The sequence below is a fragment of the Thalassophryne amazonica genome, chromosome 11 (genome assembly GCF_902500255.1).
Source record: "Thalassophryne amazonica chromosome 11, fThaAma1.1, whole genome shotgun sequence".
Classification (NCBI taxonomy): domain Eukaryota; kingdom Metazoa; phylum Chordata; class Actinopteri; order Batrachoidiformes; family Batrachoididae; genus Thalassophryne; species Thalassophryne amazonica.
In genome coordinates this window covers 75,785,972-75,804,787 of record NC_047113.1, presented here as the reverse complement: position 1 = coordinate 75,804,787, position 18,816 = coordinate 75,785,972, and the positions used below count along the sequence as shown (strand labels likewise).

The window sequence follows — 18,816 nt, the reverse complement described above, 5'->3', positions numbered from 1 at the left end:
TCTGTTGCTAAGCAGACTCTGCAGCACTGTGAGGAATCTGTCATTTACAAGTTCAAAGGGCTGGTTTGAGTCACCATCTGCAGTCATTTGTTCCAACTCATGTGACTCAGATCTGAACATTTCATCACCTTTTCATTCTCATTCAGCGCAATTTCATTGATTAACCTGTTTCATTGTCCTGAACTGGGTTATTTCTGGTCATTGAAATGAGCCAGCTGAGGTGGGTCAGGGATCTGGTGAGCATGCCCCCTGGTCAGCTCTTTAGGGAGGTCTTTTAGGCACATCCAACTAGGAGGAGGCCTCTGGGAAGACACAGGACATGCTGGAGGGATTATACAGTATCTCCCATCTGGATTGGGAACACCTATGGATCCCTCAGGAAGGGTTTGAGAGCCTGGCCGAGGATACTGAAATGTGGGATGAGCTGCTTTGTTTTTTTTGCCATTGGATCCCGTACTCATATAAGCAGCAGAAAATGACTGAATGAACAGGTATGAAGACACTTAGGTTTATGTACAATAGGTCTGATAATGTCATGCCAATGAGGATGTGGTCACCTTGTTTAGGAGACATTTTCCTGGCATAACTCATTGCTTGGCAGAAATGTGACCTTTAACTCCAGTGACCTTGAATTTCACCTAAATGATTGACCTTGCCAGGGCAACTACAGAATCCACTTTCATATGTGTGTTGTTTGGTCCAAATTTGGTTAAAAATCAATTTACTTGACTTTGACCCCAATGACCTTGACCTTTGCCAAGATGAAGCCTTGAAGGGCAATCCTGGGGTCAGTGTTCTTCCAAGTTAGGAGACAGTCATGACCTTGACCCCAATACTTAACATCCTGGCAAATTTTTCAGTACAGAAAAAAAAAAAATCCAGCTTTTTGATACAAACCACAAAATGAACAATTACAATGTGTTTATTTTCCTCCCACCAACTCCTGGAAAAGTCCCGCTGGAAAAATGATGACATGCATGTTGGTCCACCTCCTCTCTTTTATTTCTTCAGACTTGGAACATCTCAGATGCACATTTTTCTGTTCTGTTTTGGCTCATTTGTATGAGCAATTGAAGGAAAGTAAAACCATACAGTTGTTCTGGGTTTATCTTGCACACAGTCTGGATGTGGGTTTATTAATTAATGAAGTAAATATTGAGTTTGCACAGTCAAATCCAAATGGTTCTGGTCCAACAGCAGCATCAGACCGTATCTTGGTGCTTGGGGATTATTTACCAAAGGCTTTTGTTTGCACAGAGTTCATGTAACTCCACCCTGACACGGTGTGTGCACTGTAGCACTCTGCCAAAAGAAAGTTAAATAACACGTGAGTTTAGCTTCAAAAAAAAAAGGGGGGGGGGGGGACTTTACAGAAGGATCCAAATAATATGTTTATTTTATTTTTTTCTTGAAGTGGCTGCAGGTGTCACATTATTTTCTGCAGATGTTGCTTATTTTTCGTAATTCACCCATCATTGTTTTCTAGGCTATTTGATGCTCCACAGATCAGAATGTTATAGCTTAAAAAAAGAAAGCCAAAAAAGCTGATCTAACCAATTTCACTGTGAGTTTGGAAAGGGAAGAGGCCTCACTTGGGGAAGGGAAGGAGTACCAGGAAGACAGAGGTCAGGAATGAGAGGAACAGTAGCAGCCAGTAAGCCAGTATTGATCAGTATGTGTGGTATTTATATTGCAAACTTTTTTTTGCTTTCACTTTTGATACTCTGTGTGCTTCTTACCCTGTGTGCTGCTATACAATGCTGCTGGAACCTCAATTTCCCTGAGGGAGTCTTCCCAAGGGATCAATAAAGTTCTGTCTAATCGAATCTAATAACATGGATCGTAACAGCTATAGAGGTATTACATCACTCTCTGTGCCGGCAAGGGACTGATACCGGACGTCATTGGTAGGTGACGCTGATGCTGAGGAACATTCAGGCAAAGCAGGCATTCTGTTGGTTCCACTCTGGGTTTCGTGGCACGACATAGTCTTTGTGAAGCTGCTTCAGTGTCGCCAGGCTGTTGATGCGAGCACTCGCTGTGGCTCTCCTCGCTGCCCTGGAAACCTGTTTTTTTTTTTTTTTTGGAACATTTTAGAAATTTAGACACAAGACATCCACAACTTTTTGCAGTGATCAGTTTCACTCTTTAAGTCCACACACTAACCTGGACAGGTGTATGTAATGTAGAGACAAACTCCAAACAAGACATTCCATAAGCATGGACAAAATATTCCAAAATTTTGTGGTGTGATCATCCTTTGGTCAGGGACGAATTGCTCATACTTTCCAGCCTTTCAGCTCTTAGCAGTAATTTTAAGTTAAGTTTAACAATGGACTGGAACTGAGGAGCACATGTGCACACTACAGCCTGTGCTGTTACTTAACATAAACACTTTGAGAAAAAAAAAAAATAATAATAATAAATAAGCAAGATGGACAAATAAATGTGTGTTCAATAACATACTGAATGTTATTTGAAACAGTTTGGACAAAAGTAATCAGATGGACACGGATAGAGATGTGAACAGCTCTCAGGCTGAGGTGTGTACCAAAAGGTCTTTTAAATTCCACAAATAAATAGGATGAGTAAATAAACATGCATTGAACAACATATTGGCTGTTATTTGATGCAGATAAACATGGATTGCTGCTCCATAGCATTGAAACACTACAATAAATACATAAGGACAATTGATTAGGTTTTCACCACAGATAGATATTAGGCCATGGAAGATGCCATTAAATTTTGGAGGTGATCCGGTTCTGGATCCAAATTATGGATCGAGATTTCACTTTGTACAGGCTTTGATTACGTCAAAACTGCTTCACAGATTCTCACCAGATTTGCACCACAGATAGATATTAGGCCATGGAAGACTCCTTTTCTGGATCTGGATTGGCGGACGTTATAAATCTTGGATTTCTCTTGTTTGTATATATTTTGCATATCTTTTACTTTTTTAAAATTTACTTTCATGCCTTCACCGAGCCTTGAGTACAGAATATTGTTCCTTTTGTGTACTACACGCTGGAATAACAATAAATGAACCTTGACCTTACCCAAAAGTAGTTGTGCACGGCCAGTGACTGAAATATTAGTGACCTTCCAGCTCAGTGTGGGACAAACGTCAGTCAGTGGCTGCTCTTACAATCCAGATGGATTCCTCGGGCTGTCCAAGCTTGCAGTAGATGCTGGTGTCCTTCAGGCGTGGCAGCGACAGCTCCACCAATCGCTGAGAGGCCTGAGTGCTTTTAGATGCAAAGGAAACGATGGATGTGGCACTCTGAAGAATGAACAAGGATTCATTTTAGCTGTTCTACATTTTTTTGTGTGAAACATAATAGCAGCAGGAAAATTAAGTTGAAGATCAAATGTTATTACAACAAGGTCAAAAGTGCAACAGTGAGCCAAGATCAGTAGTTAGCGATGCCGCGGTATTTTCCATGTAATGTGAGTATTTCTCAGCCTCGCCTGTCTGATCTGAAAAAGCTGTCAGAGTCTTACATCTCGATCTCTCTGGAAGTCTGGATGGTTTCGTTTGGGGTTGGAGAGCTGAAGAAGGCGCGGCGTGACCACAGCCGCCTTCGCTGAACGACCAACATGCCAGATTGGACAGTTTGGCTCACAGTGAGCCGTGTGAGGACGTCTGCAGAAACATAAAGACACTTCAAATGCTCCTTTTGTCTCTCAGGATGGTCTCTTATGATTTCTGGACCCAATTTCAAAACTGAGGAAATTTGGGATGATTTTGAAAACAATAGCAGTGCTCGTGCCTATTACTCGTGATTACTAGTTTATATCTGCTATATGAGTTTTGCCAAATATACCCGAGTACACACACCCGATTTCCATCACCTGGCTGTGCTTCCACAGTTTTACACTACTTTTACATTTTACACCGATCACACCTGATTTCAATCCCTGATTGGCCGGGGTTGGACGCGCTAATGTTGAAATGTTGTTGCTTGTAAATAAATGCATTTATCGGTAGAATTGCCACATCATAATGTCGTCCTCTGGCCCCCTGAGTGGGTGTTTGTTCTCCAAGGACAAACTGAGAGTTTAATCGAACCTCAATGATTTGAATGTTGTGACAAAATTTGTAATTCAGATCAAATCAAAAATCTAATTTATTAATTTATATAGCGCCAATTCACAATTAATCAAAACTTAAACAGGAACTCATTTGTGTTGTTGAAGTAAAGGAGTATGCATAATTTTTTTTAAAGAAAACTCTTCTGCAATGTGGTTTAGTTTCTATTTGTTTCCACAGTGAGATGACTGTTACTACAGTTCACTCTGGGAATTAAAAAGAGCAATCCGTTTTATCCTTTTCTTTTTTACTCAGCTGATTGCTGAATTTAGAAGGTAAGCTCACAGTAAATCTCCTCAGAGCCGAACAACGTACTGCTGCCGTTTGTCAGACTTTATAAAAAGACTTCCGCGGCTGTCTGGGATGGTCTCAGGGGTCCTGAGCTTTGGACAATAAGCTCTATTGTCTCCACCACTGGCTGTCTCACAGACTGACACTAAAATAACACGTCCAAAAGTTGGCGCCCTCAAGCCTCCAGTTGGCCACTCAGACTGAACCCCACGTTATATTGTGGTGGGATTAAATTCTAGACTTTGGTTTGTATATAGACGAGGCTTTTTATCACAAAAACCACCAAGAACCACCACTGGTGTAGTGGAGGTCTATAGAAATAATCTCAAAAACAGAGATTTAAAAGAATTTGTTCTGTTAGTGTCGATGATACATTTGATTTTGATTACATTTGATACATTATGATTTGGTGGGAATTTATTTTTTGCGCTTGTATTATACTCCCTTGTATTAGTTTTGCATTTTCACACACTACTGGCTCCGTCCTTTCTCAATTAGCCGCTCTTAATTTAATTTAACCAGGTTAGTCCTATTGAGATTGAGATCTCTTTTGCAATGGAGACCTGGACAGTGATAAAGTTTCCAGTTCATCTAACCTACCTGTCTTTAAATGTGGGAGGAAACCGGAGCACTCGGAGGAATCCGGAGCACTCGGAGGAAACCGGAGCACTCGGAGGAAACCCGCGCAAACACGACACAGAAAGGCCACAGGTGGGAATCGAACCCATGGACTTCTTGCTGTGAGGCAACGGTGTTAAACACTAAGCCACTGTGCTACTCTTCCAACATGATATGACAGAATGGATGCACTCACCGAACTGTGTTTTCAGCTCGGTGTTAAATACACAGGAATTAGGGAGCGAAAACCAAAACTATTTCTTGGAATAAGAGGGCTGTCTCAGAGAAGATGTGACAGACATCAGGAAGAGGCAGTCCATCAGTTACTGCACTACGAAAATCTGATGGACATATTTCAAATGCAGAGAGTACAGTAATCAGAAAAGAGGATGTCCGCGTGATTCTGTTGCACAGTAATGGAAGACGTATTGTGTGGGAATTCAAAACTGTTGCAAGGGAACATAAGATCTAAAAATTAATTTCCATCTCTAAAAAAAAAACTCCCACCGTGGCCCTGTGGGGGCTCAGTAAGTTGTTTAGTTTGGTGAATATATTTTTAAGCTGTGGCTGTCTTCAAAGAAGAACAACCCACAAAAATATAACAGAATACAGCTACAGCTAAACAAAAGTAACTGTTTTAAACAATAAGTAATTAGGTCAGCAAGGTGGCGCAGTGGTTAGCACTGTTGCCTCACAGCAACTGAGACTTTTCTGTGTGGAGTTTGCATGTTCTGCCTGTGCTTGCGTGGGTTCCCTCCAGATTCCTCCCACATCCAAAGAAATGCAGCTTAAGTGAACTGGAAACTTTAAATTGTGAATGTGTTTGTTTATCTTTATATAATGGCTGAGTGGATCCTTGTCATTTTATTGGTGGATTGTATCTCACGTGACATGGATTATTCGTACCATTTGCCATTGTGTTTCAGCGACCGTGCAATAGTTCTTTTTTAGTGTGCAATTTTAGTGCTATATGAAATGTGCTATTGCACGCCCCGACCACCATGCGCGGTCATAACCGGGGACGGCATTTAGCTAAACATGGTGGAGTTTGTTTAGCTGATGGACAACGACTTGAAGGAGCTAGTTGATGCTGCTAATTCTTCTAACACACACACACACACACACACACACACACACACACACACACACACACACACACACACACACACACACACACACACACACACACACACACACACACACACACACACACACACACAAATCCACTAAGCTGTAAGCCTCCAGGAGGCATGAAGAGCTGTTAGGATGAAAAGCTGGAAAATTTCTGATGTGATTTTTCTGTGGACTGAGGAACTACACAAAGTTTTTTTTTTTGGAAGTACACAAAGTCACGGACTACATCGCTGCAATTTTGGACTCCAATTTAAAGTTCGTGTTGGACTGCGAAGCACCACTGGAACATCAAAATGTAAGTCCCTTTTCTGTTGTTTATAAATTAATAAAATATCAAATGACAAGGATCTATTTCAGCCGTTATATAAAACAAATAATGAATGTTTTTTTATTCTTTCAATGGAATGAATACTTAATTTGGTGAAAGATGGAATGTTCCATTCAGTTTGGGTTCGCCTCGTTCAATGGAACATTCCATCTTTCACCTCATGAAATATTCATAACATTAAACATTCATTATTTGTGTGTGTGTTTTTACTGAGGTCTTGGAATATATGTCATTGAAATTAATGCTTTGAAAAATTTTACTTTCACAAATCAATCTAAAAAGTGACATAAATCTCAATGGTCAAATAGTGTAAACAACAACAAAACACTTTTCTGTAATCCCATCACAAGCAAACATGTTTCACCTGATGATGGCTTCCAGCTTTAAATAAATGAATAAATAAATTAAAATCTTGCCAGTTTCTGCTGAGGCGTGTTTGGTTTGATGTGAAAATTAAAATTACAGTAACATAAAAAAAAAAAATACATCAGCGTTTTTTCTGAATCAAGAGAGGAATGCTGTCATTTGATGGTGGTGGTGGTAGGGGGGAGTAGGGGGAAAGGACATGGTTTCTCTCTGAGATGTTGGTTCTGAACTTTACAAATGTCATTGTTCACATCCATCACATGTCACGGTGGCTTAGTGCTTAGCACTTTCTGTGTGGAGTTTTCATGTTTTCCCCATGTACGGTGGCCCTGAAGTGCAAAACACAACAGCAAATCGCACAGCACAACAGCAAATCGCACAGCACAACAGCAAATCACACAACACAACAGTAAATCGCACAACACAAAAGCAAAAGAGAAACGACAGCAACATTAACCAAAACGGAAAAGGTAGAACTGAGTTTTAAAGGTAAAGGGTCACCACCAGACATATTTATTTATTTTTATTTGTAATTAATTGTAATTTAAAAGTTTTATTATTATTATTATTATTATTGTTGTTGTTGTGTCTAATATTTTTGCACAGCTGTCTGCACTTCTGTATGTAAGATTATTTTTAGTTTTCGTTGTTTTAGTGTTCGTTGTTGAGGTTTTTACCGAATTTCCTGTGAGCTGCGACTCCTGGTTTTGGGCGTTGACAAATGCTCAATGTGCTCATACTGAGATGACTTGGAGGAAGGACCCACAGTTTTCCTGAAGGCGTTTTCCACCTCCTCCTCCTCCTGCTTCCTGCAGGAAAATGGAAGCTATTACACAAGGATCACGTGTTTTGTGTGTCGGAGACAAAACAATGTCTCAGGACTTGGAGAACAATGGCCATGCTTCATGATGGAGGAATGAGTCCAGAATCACCATGAAGACATTGAGCTTCCATCACACAGCTGAGACCACTCACGTTCAGGCTCACATTCAAGCAAGCGGATAAATCTGTGCAAAACGTCTCCTGACTGATTGAAATCTTAACAGCTGATCACCACCAATGACATCTCATAGCAAGATCAACGCAAAGCACACCATGCGTACCATCCACCCCTACATTACGGGGCGCATCACCAATTGAATATGTTAAGTTGAAATTTGAATTATTCCTATAGCAAAAGGCCGGTGCTTTAAAGATGGTATATGGTGTACTGACTACCATTTTCAAAAAAATACTTCCTGTAGCCTCTCCGAGTAAACCACCAAAAATGGTTTCAATCAGATGAGGTGTTCTTTACTCACTGCACAAAAACTAAACTCAAGATGGGGTCCGTAATGGTCATACTGGATAAAGAATTATGCCCATTTTTGGAAGAGACCCCTTAGCCACCCACAATTCACCACCAAGAAATGGTTCCAATCAGATGAGGTGTTCTCTTGCTATTTGGCTGAAACGAAAATCAAGATGGCACCCAAGGTGGCCATATTGGCTGACAGACAGACAACTTCCATTGTCAACAGGAACCGTTCTGTATCTTCACTCAGTTCACCAGTGAAAATGGTTTCAATCAGTTGAGATGTTCTTCAGTTTTTCTGTACAGAAATGAAAATCAAGATGCTGTCTGTCACGGCCATATTGGATAACAGATGATGGCCATTTTTAGCTTCCCCCAATCCCCCACCAAGAAACATCAAGAAAAATCAAGTGTCTCTAGCGTGGTCCTCTTTAGTTATTTTCACAACCAAACTTCAAGCATACTCCGCCGGCACCTGGTGATCTGTAACGTTCTCGTTTTAAACACAGACAAAAAAAAAAAAAAAAGAAAAACCTGAAGCTGTGTCTTTGTTCCTCAATACCACAAAAAACAAAACAACAACAAAAAAACAAAACATGGTCTAATCTCAGAGACAGTTTGAACTGTCTTGGCCACAAGCATATCAGAAATTGAAAAATCTGTGACTGCACCCCTTAAAGTCCCTCTGCAAGATTCTCAACAATTGCTTCGATGTATTATTGTTGCTGTTGTTTTGTCATTAGTGTGAGTGGTATAGCCTAAAATTTACATAATGTAATCATTTTGCAGTATGGACAGCAGTGGTGTATATATCACAGCATATTTGTTTGTCTTGTATTTTAAATATGAATGCTTCTGAAAGGGTATCGACCCCCTATGACAACTTCATGGCAGCTTTTTTGTTCTCGTAACCATATGATTACAACATATTTGATGTAATAAATAGGTATTTTACAACATTTATTGTGCAAAACTTCAATAAATAGGAAAAAATGCAATACCTTTTCCCAATACAAACGTTTTGCCCAACAATTATAAGCAAAAAGGTTGGTCATTGTTGTGTCCCAAGGTTCTTGAAATGGAGCAATATCTCCACTTGGTGGACCTTTTAAAAATGAATGCAGGTACAATAGAATTTCAGCACGAGCTTTAGCTTTTATGATTGGATAAGAATGTCTCCACAAGAATCCCGTCATAGACAGATGGATACAAGCATGACGATAAACTGTATTTTATTGATGATGATGATGATAAGTTGAAGTCCTAATCCTGCTGTTTGCTTTGAACAAAGCCAGCGGCTGATTAACAAGTCCACAACTTCTGTGCTTTCAATCACAGAGCAAAAGCAGGTAAAAGAAAGTGCAGAAAGCAATAAGCAGCTTATCAAAATAAAAGCCTGCTATTATCTCGTTGGCTCCCAGAGTCCCCGGACGTTCTGCACATCACTCTGCACTTTGTCTTTCCTGAGCCAGTGATGCATCTCTGTAACTTTGCCAGAAAAAGCATCTCGACCCTCCGGCTTCTCAAACATTTCCACTCACGATGACATCGCACAATGCACAAGCAGCCACGCCCCGCATTTTCCTGATGGAGTTGTCGATAATGTTGACGGTGCAGACATTTACCTCCAGGGATCATCGCCTGCTGAGAAGTCTCTCTTGTGCTTGGCTAGGTATAGGATTCTTGCAGATGGGACGGCTCCGAGTGCCGAAGGCGAGACGGGCCATATCGGCTCCTGGTTGCCCCAGACCAGCTTCTCACTGATCGAGAAAAAGACAGTTTCCAAAAATCAGGCCCGAGAGGCACTGCAGCGATGAACAAATATTTTCCAAGTCGGAAAAAGAAAGTTTACTTTTTACTTTTCTAGGATCAAATCTTTGTACGTTATTGTTGTACCCTTTGAACACACGGGACATCTGTCTTTAATCATCACATTTAGAGAGAGAAAGGAAACACTGACCACAAAAACTCAGTCAAATCCACCCAAAAACAATGAAAAAAATTATTGATGCAACACAACAAAATCTGTGTCTAAATGCTACAAATATTATGGTCAACACAATCCTTTGTGTTGTTATCCGTGATGCTTAAAAATCAGACAAAGTTTGAAAAATCATCCGATCTGGATCCAGAGGAGAAGTCTGAGTGCGAGTGAGCTGCTCACCAGGGAGTTGTGGCCCAAACAGTTTTTGAGGTTTTGTGCTGAGCCAGTTCCAAGATTCTGTCCAAACATAACATCCACACACAGAAATACAAATCAGTATTAATTACGGGTGTATTTCACGGCCATTCTAGCAGCGTTCCTTCTCTGTGAAGAGTTTCTGCTTTTTGGCAGCATGGTGAAACTCAACCACAGGTTTCGAGCTTCAGTTAGGAATCTGGGTTTGAAGCTCGAAGCCTCATTGTGGCCACAGGTCAACGTCAAAGTCACGACTGTGAAGATCAAACGGTATTGACCACTTTGATTCTTTCTGTCACACTTACAAATATTGGTAAGAACAAATTTGTATTTGCTTCAGGAGTTACAACTTTGATGCTGGAGGTATAAAATTAATCTAAAAACTAAGAAAGGCTTGTCTTTATCTTTCTAATCTTTATTTCACAATTGCAAAAAACATTGTACAATTAATGCAGGAAACAGAATATATACAAAAGAAGTTAAAAAATATAAAACAAATAGTAAAACAAAATACATGCACAAGTTTGGCACGTTAAAATCTGTATCAATTTACACAAATTTCATAGATAAGATCACTGCATTCCGCAATATTCAGAATGTTACATTGCATAGCACCATCATGAATGTCAATGAGTTCCATGAGCATATTAACAATGGCAGTAGTGGTATCATTATACTTTGGCTCAAAAACTGACTTTATATCAAAATTATGTTGCAGAAATTGTTTGCACATATTACCTGATATTGGCATTGGATTTTGAGTACATATAAGTGCAACACTTCTTACTACTGAATTTTCAGATTGTGCACATTTCTTATAAAATTTAGAAAACCTATTGATCAACTGAGTTTTTAAAGGGAGCTTATTTGCCAAAAGTTCACTTATATCACAATGAGTTCTGTTATCGATTCTAAATTAATTTCTCAAAGCTTTCTCCAGGCAATATATAAATTATTAACAGCAGTGCTATTGAGGTTCCATAGCAGAGCACCATAGTATGAACAACAGTACTGATGAAATAGTTTACATTTAATGAATGAATAACAGTGACCAAAGTCTGACATAAACAGACTGAAGTTTTTCAATCTTTTTTTGAAGTTTTGTAGTAACGTAAAAAAAAAAGTGTGTTGGTACTGGTTAGAGCACCAGCATCTGGCAGGTCACTATATCAATTAAGTGAAACATGATTTTGATGGTGAACCAAATTTGACCGAATGGGTACCACTTAAGACACCCAAACAACACTTAGAATCCAGCCTCAATGTACCAGGGCCTACACAAAAAGGTATGGTTTGGACTATCTATGACTGAATGTTGTGGAGTTATGGGGTAAAAACAGCAAAAAGGTGACAAAAGTAAATTTCAGTTTGTACAGTGGTCAAAAGTTAAAGTTGTCCCAATTTTGGCAAAAAGTGATGCAAATTATTGGCTGAGCTAATAGGATTAATAAATTGAATAGCTTTGTGTGTTTTGAATGTTTGGTCTCCAAAGTAAAGGTCAAACAAAGTCAATGCCCTTTGAATTCTATAACACATGTTAGGGTTATGTTCTTCAGTTTATGGGTTCTTTAATAGATATTAACATATAGTATCTGGGGTTTCCATTAGATACCATATAGAATATGTATTTTGTCTTCCTATAGTAAGCTAGCAGGGTGAACTTTAGATAGATACCTAAAACATATTACATCATAGCTTCTGTTTCTATAGTAAAATAACCATATTTATAGCTTTATAGCTTAGCCTACTAGCTCTAGTTCCCGTGGGATAAAAAGCTTTTCAACCTACCATCCCTGGTTCTCAAGACCAGGCACCTAAGTGGCTCTACTCTACTCTATTCTACTCTTTTTTTTTTTTTTTTTTTTTTAAGATATTTAGATATACCTTAGCATATCTTGTACCTTAGATATACCTTACACTAGTAGAGTTCTACCTAAGAATTGGAATCTATATTCATAAAAGGCTACGTCTGTCTGTTTGTCTGTCTATCTGGGATAAACTCCCAAACTATAATATGTAGCCCTAAAAACTATATATATTCTGAATCTTCATGACATGGTGAACAAACTGGTACCATTTTTTAAAAAGTTGAACTGAAAATCACCACCAAAATAGCCATTTATGTAAGACCATACAGTGTTGTACCATATGCTTTTCATGCTGCCACTTCTGTCTGTCTTTCTGTCAGTCCAGGATAAACTCCCAAATTATAATATGTAGCCCTATAAACTATATATATTCTGAATCCTCATGACATGGGGAACACACTGGTACGATTTTTTAAAAAGTTGAACTGAAAATTACCCCCAAAATAGCCGGCTGTGGGTATGACCAGGCAGATTCAAATTTCCAGCCCTGTATATGTGTTGGCCATCTCTGTTTATTTAATCCCTTTCTACAGCACACTCAGCACAGCCACAGCACACTCAGCAAAACAACAACATGCTTAGGCTGAGGCTGTGGGTATGACCAGGCAGATTCAAATTTCCAGCCCTGTATATGTGTTGGCCATCTCTGTTTATTTAATCCCTTTCTTCAGCTACTTTATGTTCTCAACTGTTAAGCACCTGACTGTCCTGTACAACCCAGTTTGCCTTCCTGTCTGAATACATTCATTTTATGTTTGTAAAATTGTAAAAACAGTGAAATACACCACTACCTCAATTTTGATTCAATGATATTTACATTTACTGTTACCTACCTTTTGTGTGTAATTTTGTTATAAATTTGATTGCAAAACAAAGTCTGCATGAAGTACTTCAAAGGTGTTTGTCTTTTAACCAAGTATTTCCACTTAGTTTGGGGAGTCCACCTCTTATAGTTCTGCTGGACAAACTTTATCCCATTAACTATTATATTTATAAGACATCAGCATTACAAAAACAAATGTTGGGCAATTGTTTTGATTAAAATGATTGGCCTTTGGCTTATGTCTAAAACAGGTTAACCCGGGCAGCGCCGGGTACCCAAGCTAGTGTATTATAGAAGACATACCTTACTGAATTTTCATTAAGCAGAACAGATGGTGCAAATTATTCCTTTTTGAAAATCCTGTTAGCTCAACCAATATTTTGCATCACTTTTTTGCCATAATTGGAGCAACTTTAACTTTTGACCTCTGTGTAAACTGACATTAACCTTTACCAACATTTTTTACTATTTTTACCCCATAACTCATGCAGTGATAGATAGTCCAAACTATACCTTTTTGGAATCTTTATGATCAGACCAATAATATGATATGATATAACTTTCAATGTGATTGGTGCATTTTGAAATGTAGACCCCTTTGTGAACCTTCACTGACATTACCTGGGATGGCCACCATACATTTATGTAGGCCATGGTATACTGAGGCTGGATTGCAAGTGTTGTTTAATTCCCTGAAGTTGTACCAAAAACCTGCTTGGGCCATTGATTATAAGGTCATACGATATGATATGACAACAGCAATAATAGTGTTACTTCACCTCTTTGATGGAAAAAATCTGTACTGAATTCCTACAAAGACAATAAATAAATAAATAAATTAAATAAAACAGAACACGAAAAGTACTTTTACAATCATCACATGAAATATTTGTCAAAAATTTCCACCAACCTGGTTTTGCAGAGATCATGTCAGTTGTCAGCAGCGGCCTGGAGGTGACAATTTGCTGCCTGTTGCTGGTGTCACAATAATATACTGTTGTTGCTATGGCGCTGTGGGTGCTAGGCAACCAGCTCCACCCCTCAGGACTCCAGAGTCTCAGTTTATCTTGTTGTTCTAAGACTTCCTCTGCAGGATGTTCAGAGTAAAGCGATATAACGCTGAGGTCAGAAATCGTGCCGGCTTCTGCTTCAAGAGATGAGTAATGATGACACAGTGATAGTCTTTGTGACATCATCATTAGTTTCAGGGGTGGGCAACCTGTTCCAGAAAGAGCCAAGAGGGTGCAGGTTTTCTTTGCAGCCCCTGACTCCACCAGGTGATTTTACTGATTAATATCACTTTGAGCAGATGGAATCAGTTAGTCAGTAAAATCACCTGGTGGAGTCAGGGGCTGCAAAGAAAACCTGCACCCTCTTGGCTCTTTCTGGAACAGGTTGCCCACCCCTGTTAGTTTTATTTCATTAAACACTGAGTGCATTCGCCTGATGGGTGACGAATGAGAGTAAACCTCAGTGATGGAAAATTATTGCAACTAAAAGGGGTGATTGAGAAGTTTTGAGCCTTACCCAGAAAAACTATGGTGTTGTTCTCCATCTTTTGCATGCAGAGAAACCAACATTTCTCAACATTGCATCTCCATTTTCTCTTGTTGAATAAAGTTCAGGAGCCACTAGTCAATTTGGCACTAATCAGTACCACTTAAGGAGACTAAACGACATAATCCATCCTCCATGTACCATGACATACACATAAGGCAGGGGTGCCCAACGTTTTTTGAACCGAGATCTACTTTTAAAGACAGTGTATCGAGATCTACCGAGCCATATGGAACGCCACAGCGTAGCTGCAATATATTGTGCACCAATATAATAACACAATTTTTTGGCAGGTTTTAACAATAATAATGCATCATTGAAATAAATGTGCATGGTAGATTAGAATAAGCACAAGTAGGCCTAGGAGTGGCCTCAAGTTGGAAAAGTTGTTCCCTACCTTAGTGGGACTTCTGGCCCAGAGAGGAGGAAGCTGGTCTCTCATAGTCCAGACAGTAGGAGCTGAGTGCAGCCGTAAACAGGCACTCAGGCACTCTCTGTCTGCATTAGATTCCAGATTTGGACATTCATGTCAGGTGTTGCTCTGGATTTGAGTTCAGTGTCATTTTTCAGTGTGAGGATCCAGGTTGAAGAGTGATGCCACTTTGGACGATATACAGTCCACATCTATATTTTCCCCAAATGGAAAACAGAGAAAACTGACAACAGGCTCTTTGGATGCAAAGTCAGTGAAGCACCTGTCAAATTCTGACAAGATGCTCTGCACATGATCATCATAATGTGGACTCTTAGGCTCAACAGTCTTTGTCCTGGTACTTAAGTTCTGTGTCCACCTGTGCAAAGTTCTGCAGGTCACACTGTTGCAACCTGCTTGACAGCACATGTAATATGCTTTTAAACTTGCTTTCAAATCCAAAAGCTGTGCATGTTCAGCATGGTTTGAATGTTTCAGAAATTCTTTAATTTCAAACAGAAGACCATTCCAGAAAAGGCTGGACTGAAAGGCGCAGGACGCGCAGGAGTGTGCAGGAGGCCTGAAAAAACCCCGCTTGTGTGCCGTGGTGGCTGCTGTATCAATTTTATTATGTTACTATGCCATATATATTGATTTATAACACAAAACTGTCAAAATGGGTAATAGACATAAGTGTAAAGATGACTGAATATATCAGAGCAGTAAATGCATGTCCATGTGAACGTCATGCAGAACGCTGCTGCATTCATGTACCGTCAGAAAGTACAGGACATTTTTGTTTCAAACTCAGCTGTTGCTTGTGGCAGGTGCGTGGTTTTTGTTTTATTTTTGGTTAAAAAAAAAAAAAAATCATTGTATCCACACAAAAGATTAATTCTGGCCTATATAAGGTGCCTGAGCCTAGTGAAGTAGAGCCCCCCCACATAAAAAAACAAGCTGTAATTTCCGACGGTACCTGAACGCAGCAGCAGCGATCTGCATTCAGGTCAGAGGACTTTGTTCCACTTTATGATACAGTGTTGCATCTGAACCAGTAGATGGCAGCAACATTCCTAATGTGTTTTACAATAACACCCACATTTATTCTTAAAATCAAAGCAGTCTTAAAAAAACCCCTCTTGCTAAAATCATCTCCCGTCGACTTTGAAATATTGTAGGTTTACAAAATAATGTATAAATAATCATTAAAGCACCATTTTATTCAGTTAAATTGATTTATTAACATTGTGGGAAACTCAAACTCAAGAAAAAAAAGTTCAAATTTATTGGAGAAAACCTTCACAGAAGACAAACTGATCTGTAGACCTTACACTGGTGCAACGTGGCTGGTCTTCTTCACTGGGATGTTCGCTTGGTCAGGGGCAGTCAGTAGCCAAGACTGGAGGTTCGTGTCCTCTTGCATCACTTCGAGGTTCTTACAGGTTCTGGCCCGGAGAGATGGAGGCCTTTTGCACCTCATTTCCTTTCTCACTTCATCCTCTGAACTGGAAGAATCCGCTTTCTCAGCCGGGCGATGCCTCTTTGACGCAACTCGGAAGTAGCTGGAGCTTGCAAGTTTGACTGACGGTAGTTTGGTCCTGCAGGTTTGCTTGGCTGCCTTTCCCTCACCATCACACGGGTTCTCCACTTTGTTGGAAGTGGAGAAAGTCTTCTCCTGCCAAGAGATAAATTCAGACACCGTGTCTTTCAGGCGGGTAGCAAAGTCTTGTTGAATCATGGCGATGTTGGACTGGACTTCCACAGTACCCTGCTTCAGCTTCTCGTAGTGGCTTTGGATGTTGGCAATCTCTTCTATCTTCTCCACAGAGATGAGCTCACGGACTGCCACAGTCCTCCCCAGGAGGTCTGCACACATGGGTTCCCTCTTTGGTATTCTCTGCTTTTGAAAGGTAAGAAAATGTGGCATAGCCGTGTAGTGTATGGCTTTGGCAGCTGCGAGTTTCTTGAAGACGTAAACTACATCGTAGTGGCCAGCATTTACAGCATCTCTGAGAAACTTCTGTACTGAATCCCAGTCCTTCAAAGCCAGCCTGATCTTCAAAGGTGGTACAGAAAGCTGCAGGTGGTAAAAACCATACAGCAAGTACAAGCCTCCAACTCGAATCTGGTAGCTGTACGGCGGCAGGAAGTACTTCACGGCCGTAGCCAACGTGACCCTGCAGAATCTCTTCATTTCACCCGTGCTGGGAATACCCAAGAACATATCTGAGAATGCCATCTCTCGCCAAATGGCTGAGAACTCCTCGAATCGCACGGAGTCGATCTGCTGGAAGTGGGACAGCAGTTCCTCCACATCTTCAGTCAGAGGAGAGCAGAAGTTGTCACAGTAAATGGGCTGAGCTCGAGACATTTTGTCCACGAAAACACAGAGGCCTCAAATCTGAAACGCAACCAAACTACAAGATCTCCAACTTCAATCTGACTGGAATCAAAGCAGGTGGACCTCATGTTGGCTAATGAACTCAAAGCACTCCACCCCAGATCACTGCTTCAAAGGAATGGGAGGAGCCAAAGGTGTCATTAGGACAACACTTGCAGTAAAGCAGGGGTGGGCAACCTGTTCCAGAAAGAGCCAAGAGGGTGCAGGTTTTCTTTGCAGCCACTGACTCCACCAGGTGATTTTACTGATTAATATCACTTTAAGCAGATGGAATCAGTTAATCAGTGAAATCACCTGGTGGAGTCAGTGGCTGCAAAGAAAACCTGCACCCTCTTGGCTCTTTCTGGAACAGGTTGCCCACCCCTGCAGTAAAGGGTGTGTGTGTGTGAGTGTGTGTGTGTGAGAGAGAGAGAGAGAGAGAGAGAGAGAGAGAGAGAGAGAGAGAGAGAGAGAGAGAGAGAGAGAGAGAGAGAGAGAGAGAGAGAGAGAGAGAGACCATCAGATAACTGAAACAATCCTTCACTTGGTGATACAAGCATCATATTTGGCATGAATGTTCTTCATAAATCAGTGTCTGAGAAAAAAGTGCGGGCCACTTGAAAACCCAATATGGCGGCCAGGTAAGGGTCAATGAAGAATTACACAGGGGTCAAAATTGAAAAATGCTCCAAAAACTACATATTACTCGTATGTGTCTGATCGTAAAGATTCCAAAAAGATATAGTTTGGACTATCTATGACTGAATGTTATGGAGTTATGGGGTAAAAACAGCAAAAATGGTAACAAAGGTCAGTTTCATTTTGTACAGGATTCAAAAGTTAAACTTGTTCCAATTTTGGTAAAAGGTGGTACAAATTATTGGTTGAGCTAATAGGATTAATAAATGGAATAGTTTTGACTGTGTTGAATGCTTGGTTTGCAAAGTACATGTCAAACAATATCGAGGTACATTGGATTCTATGACATGTGACATATGTTACCCCGTAATGTGACACTGAGCATGACACATGGTGCAAACTATTCCTTGTAATGCTTGTATCACCAAGTGAACAATTCTGGCCAAAAATCAAACTTATCTGCGCCACTAACTTTAGCACTGGATTTCAGTGCCAGGAAGCTAACTAACCTTTAAAACTGGCAAAGCTTTGAAAAGCTTTGTCAGCTCCTGAATGCACATGTTCAAAGTGCATTTGGAGAAGTAAAAAGAAACTTTTCTCAACTTTAGGACATTGTAAATGTTATTTTTTGCAGCAGGTCTTGTTTTTGTGTCTGCAGTAACAGATAATCAGAGATAAAAACGGCCTCTCCAGGCTGCTGTCGATGAAATGTATTTACTTGCATTAAACATTAGATGGCGGAAGAGACAGAACATACTCTTGATAAAAGTTCACAAGAATTGAATCATTTGTTTAATTTAGACCAACAGGAAATTAAAAAAAAATATATAA

The 18,816-nt window shown here is 40.0% G+C and overlaps 1 protein-coding gene across 1 annotated transcript; it reads right to left on the bottom strand.

The window, feature by feature from the left end:
• Positions 1 to 1,410: 1,410 nt before the first annotated feature.
• Positions 1,411 to 17,435, bottom strand: LOC117519699 (snRNA-activating protein complex subunit 1-like). The gene is made up of 8 exons (XM_034180958.1): positions 16,298 to 17,435; positions 10,292 to 10,348; positions 9,753 to 9,887; positions 8,069 to 8,071; positions 7,511 to 7,642; positions 3,508 to 3,649; positions 3,152 to 3,286; positions 1,411 to 2,066 (listed from the first exon to the last, which is right to left on the bottom strand). Exons 1-8 carry the CDS (start codon positions 17,335 to 17,337, stop codon positions 1,935 to 1,937), a joined length of 1,776 nt encoding a protein of 591 aa, XP_034036849.1. The 5' UTR covers positions 17,338 to 17,435; the 3' UTR covers positions 1,411 to 1,934.
• Positions 17,436 to 18,816: the final 1,381 nt, after the last annotated feature.

Excerpts from the sequence above, each read along its gene's own strand:
- LOC117519699 (XM_034180958.1), bottom strand. The coding sequence starts at position 17,337 with ATGTCTCGAGCTCAGCCCATTTACTGTGACAACTTCTGCTCTCCTCTG. Across the intron at positions 9,888-10,291 it reads GTTTGGGCCACAACTCCCTG|TGAGAAGCTGGTCTGGGGCA; the intron begins GTGAGCAGCTCA and ends TTTCTCGATCAG. Across the intron at positions 3,650-7,510 it reads CGCAGCTCACAGGAAATTCG|ACGTCCTCACACGGCTCACT; the intron begins GTAAAAACCTCA and ends ATGTTTCTGCAG.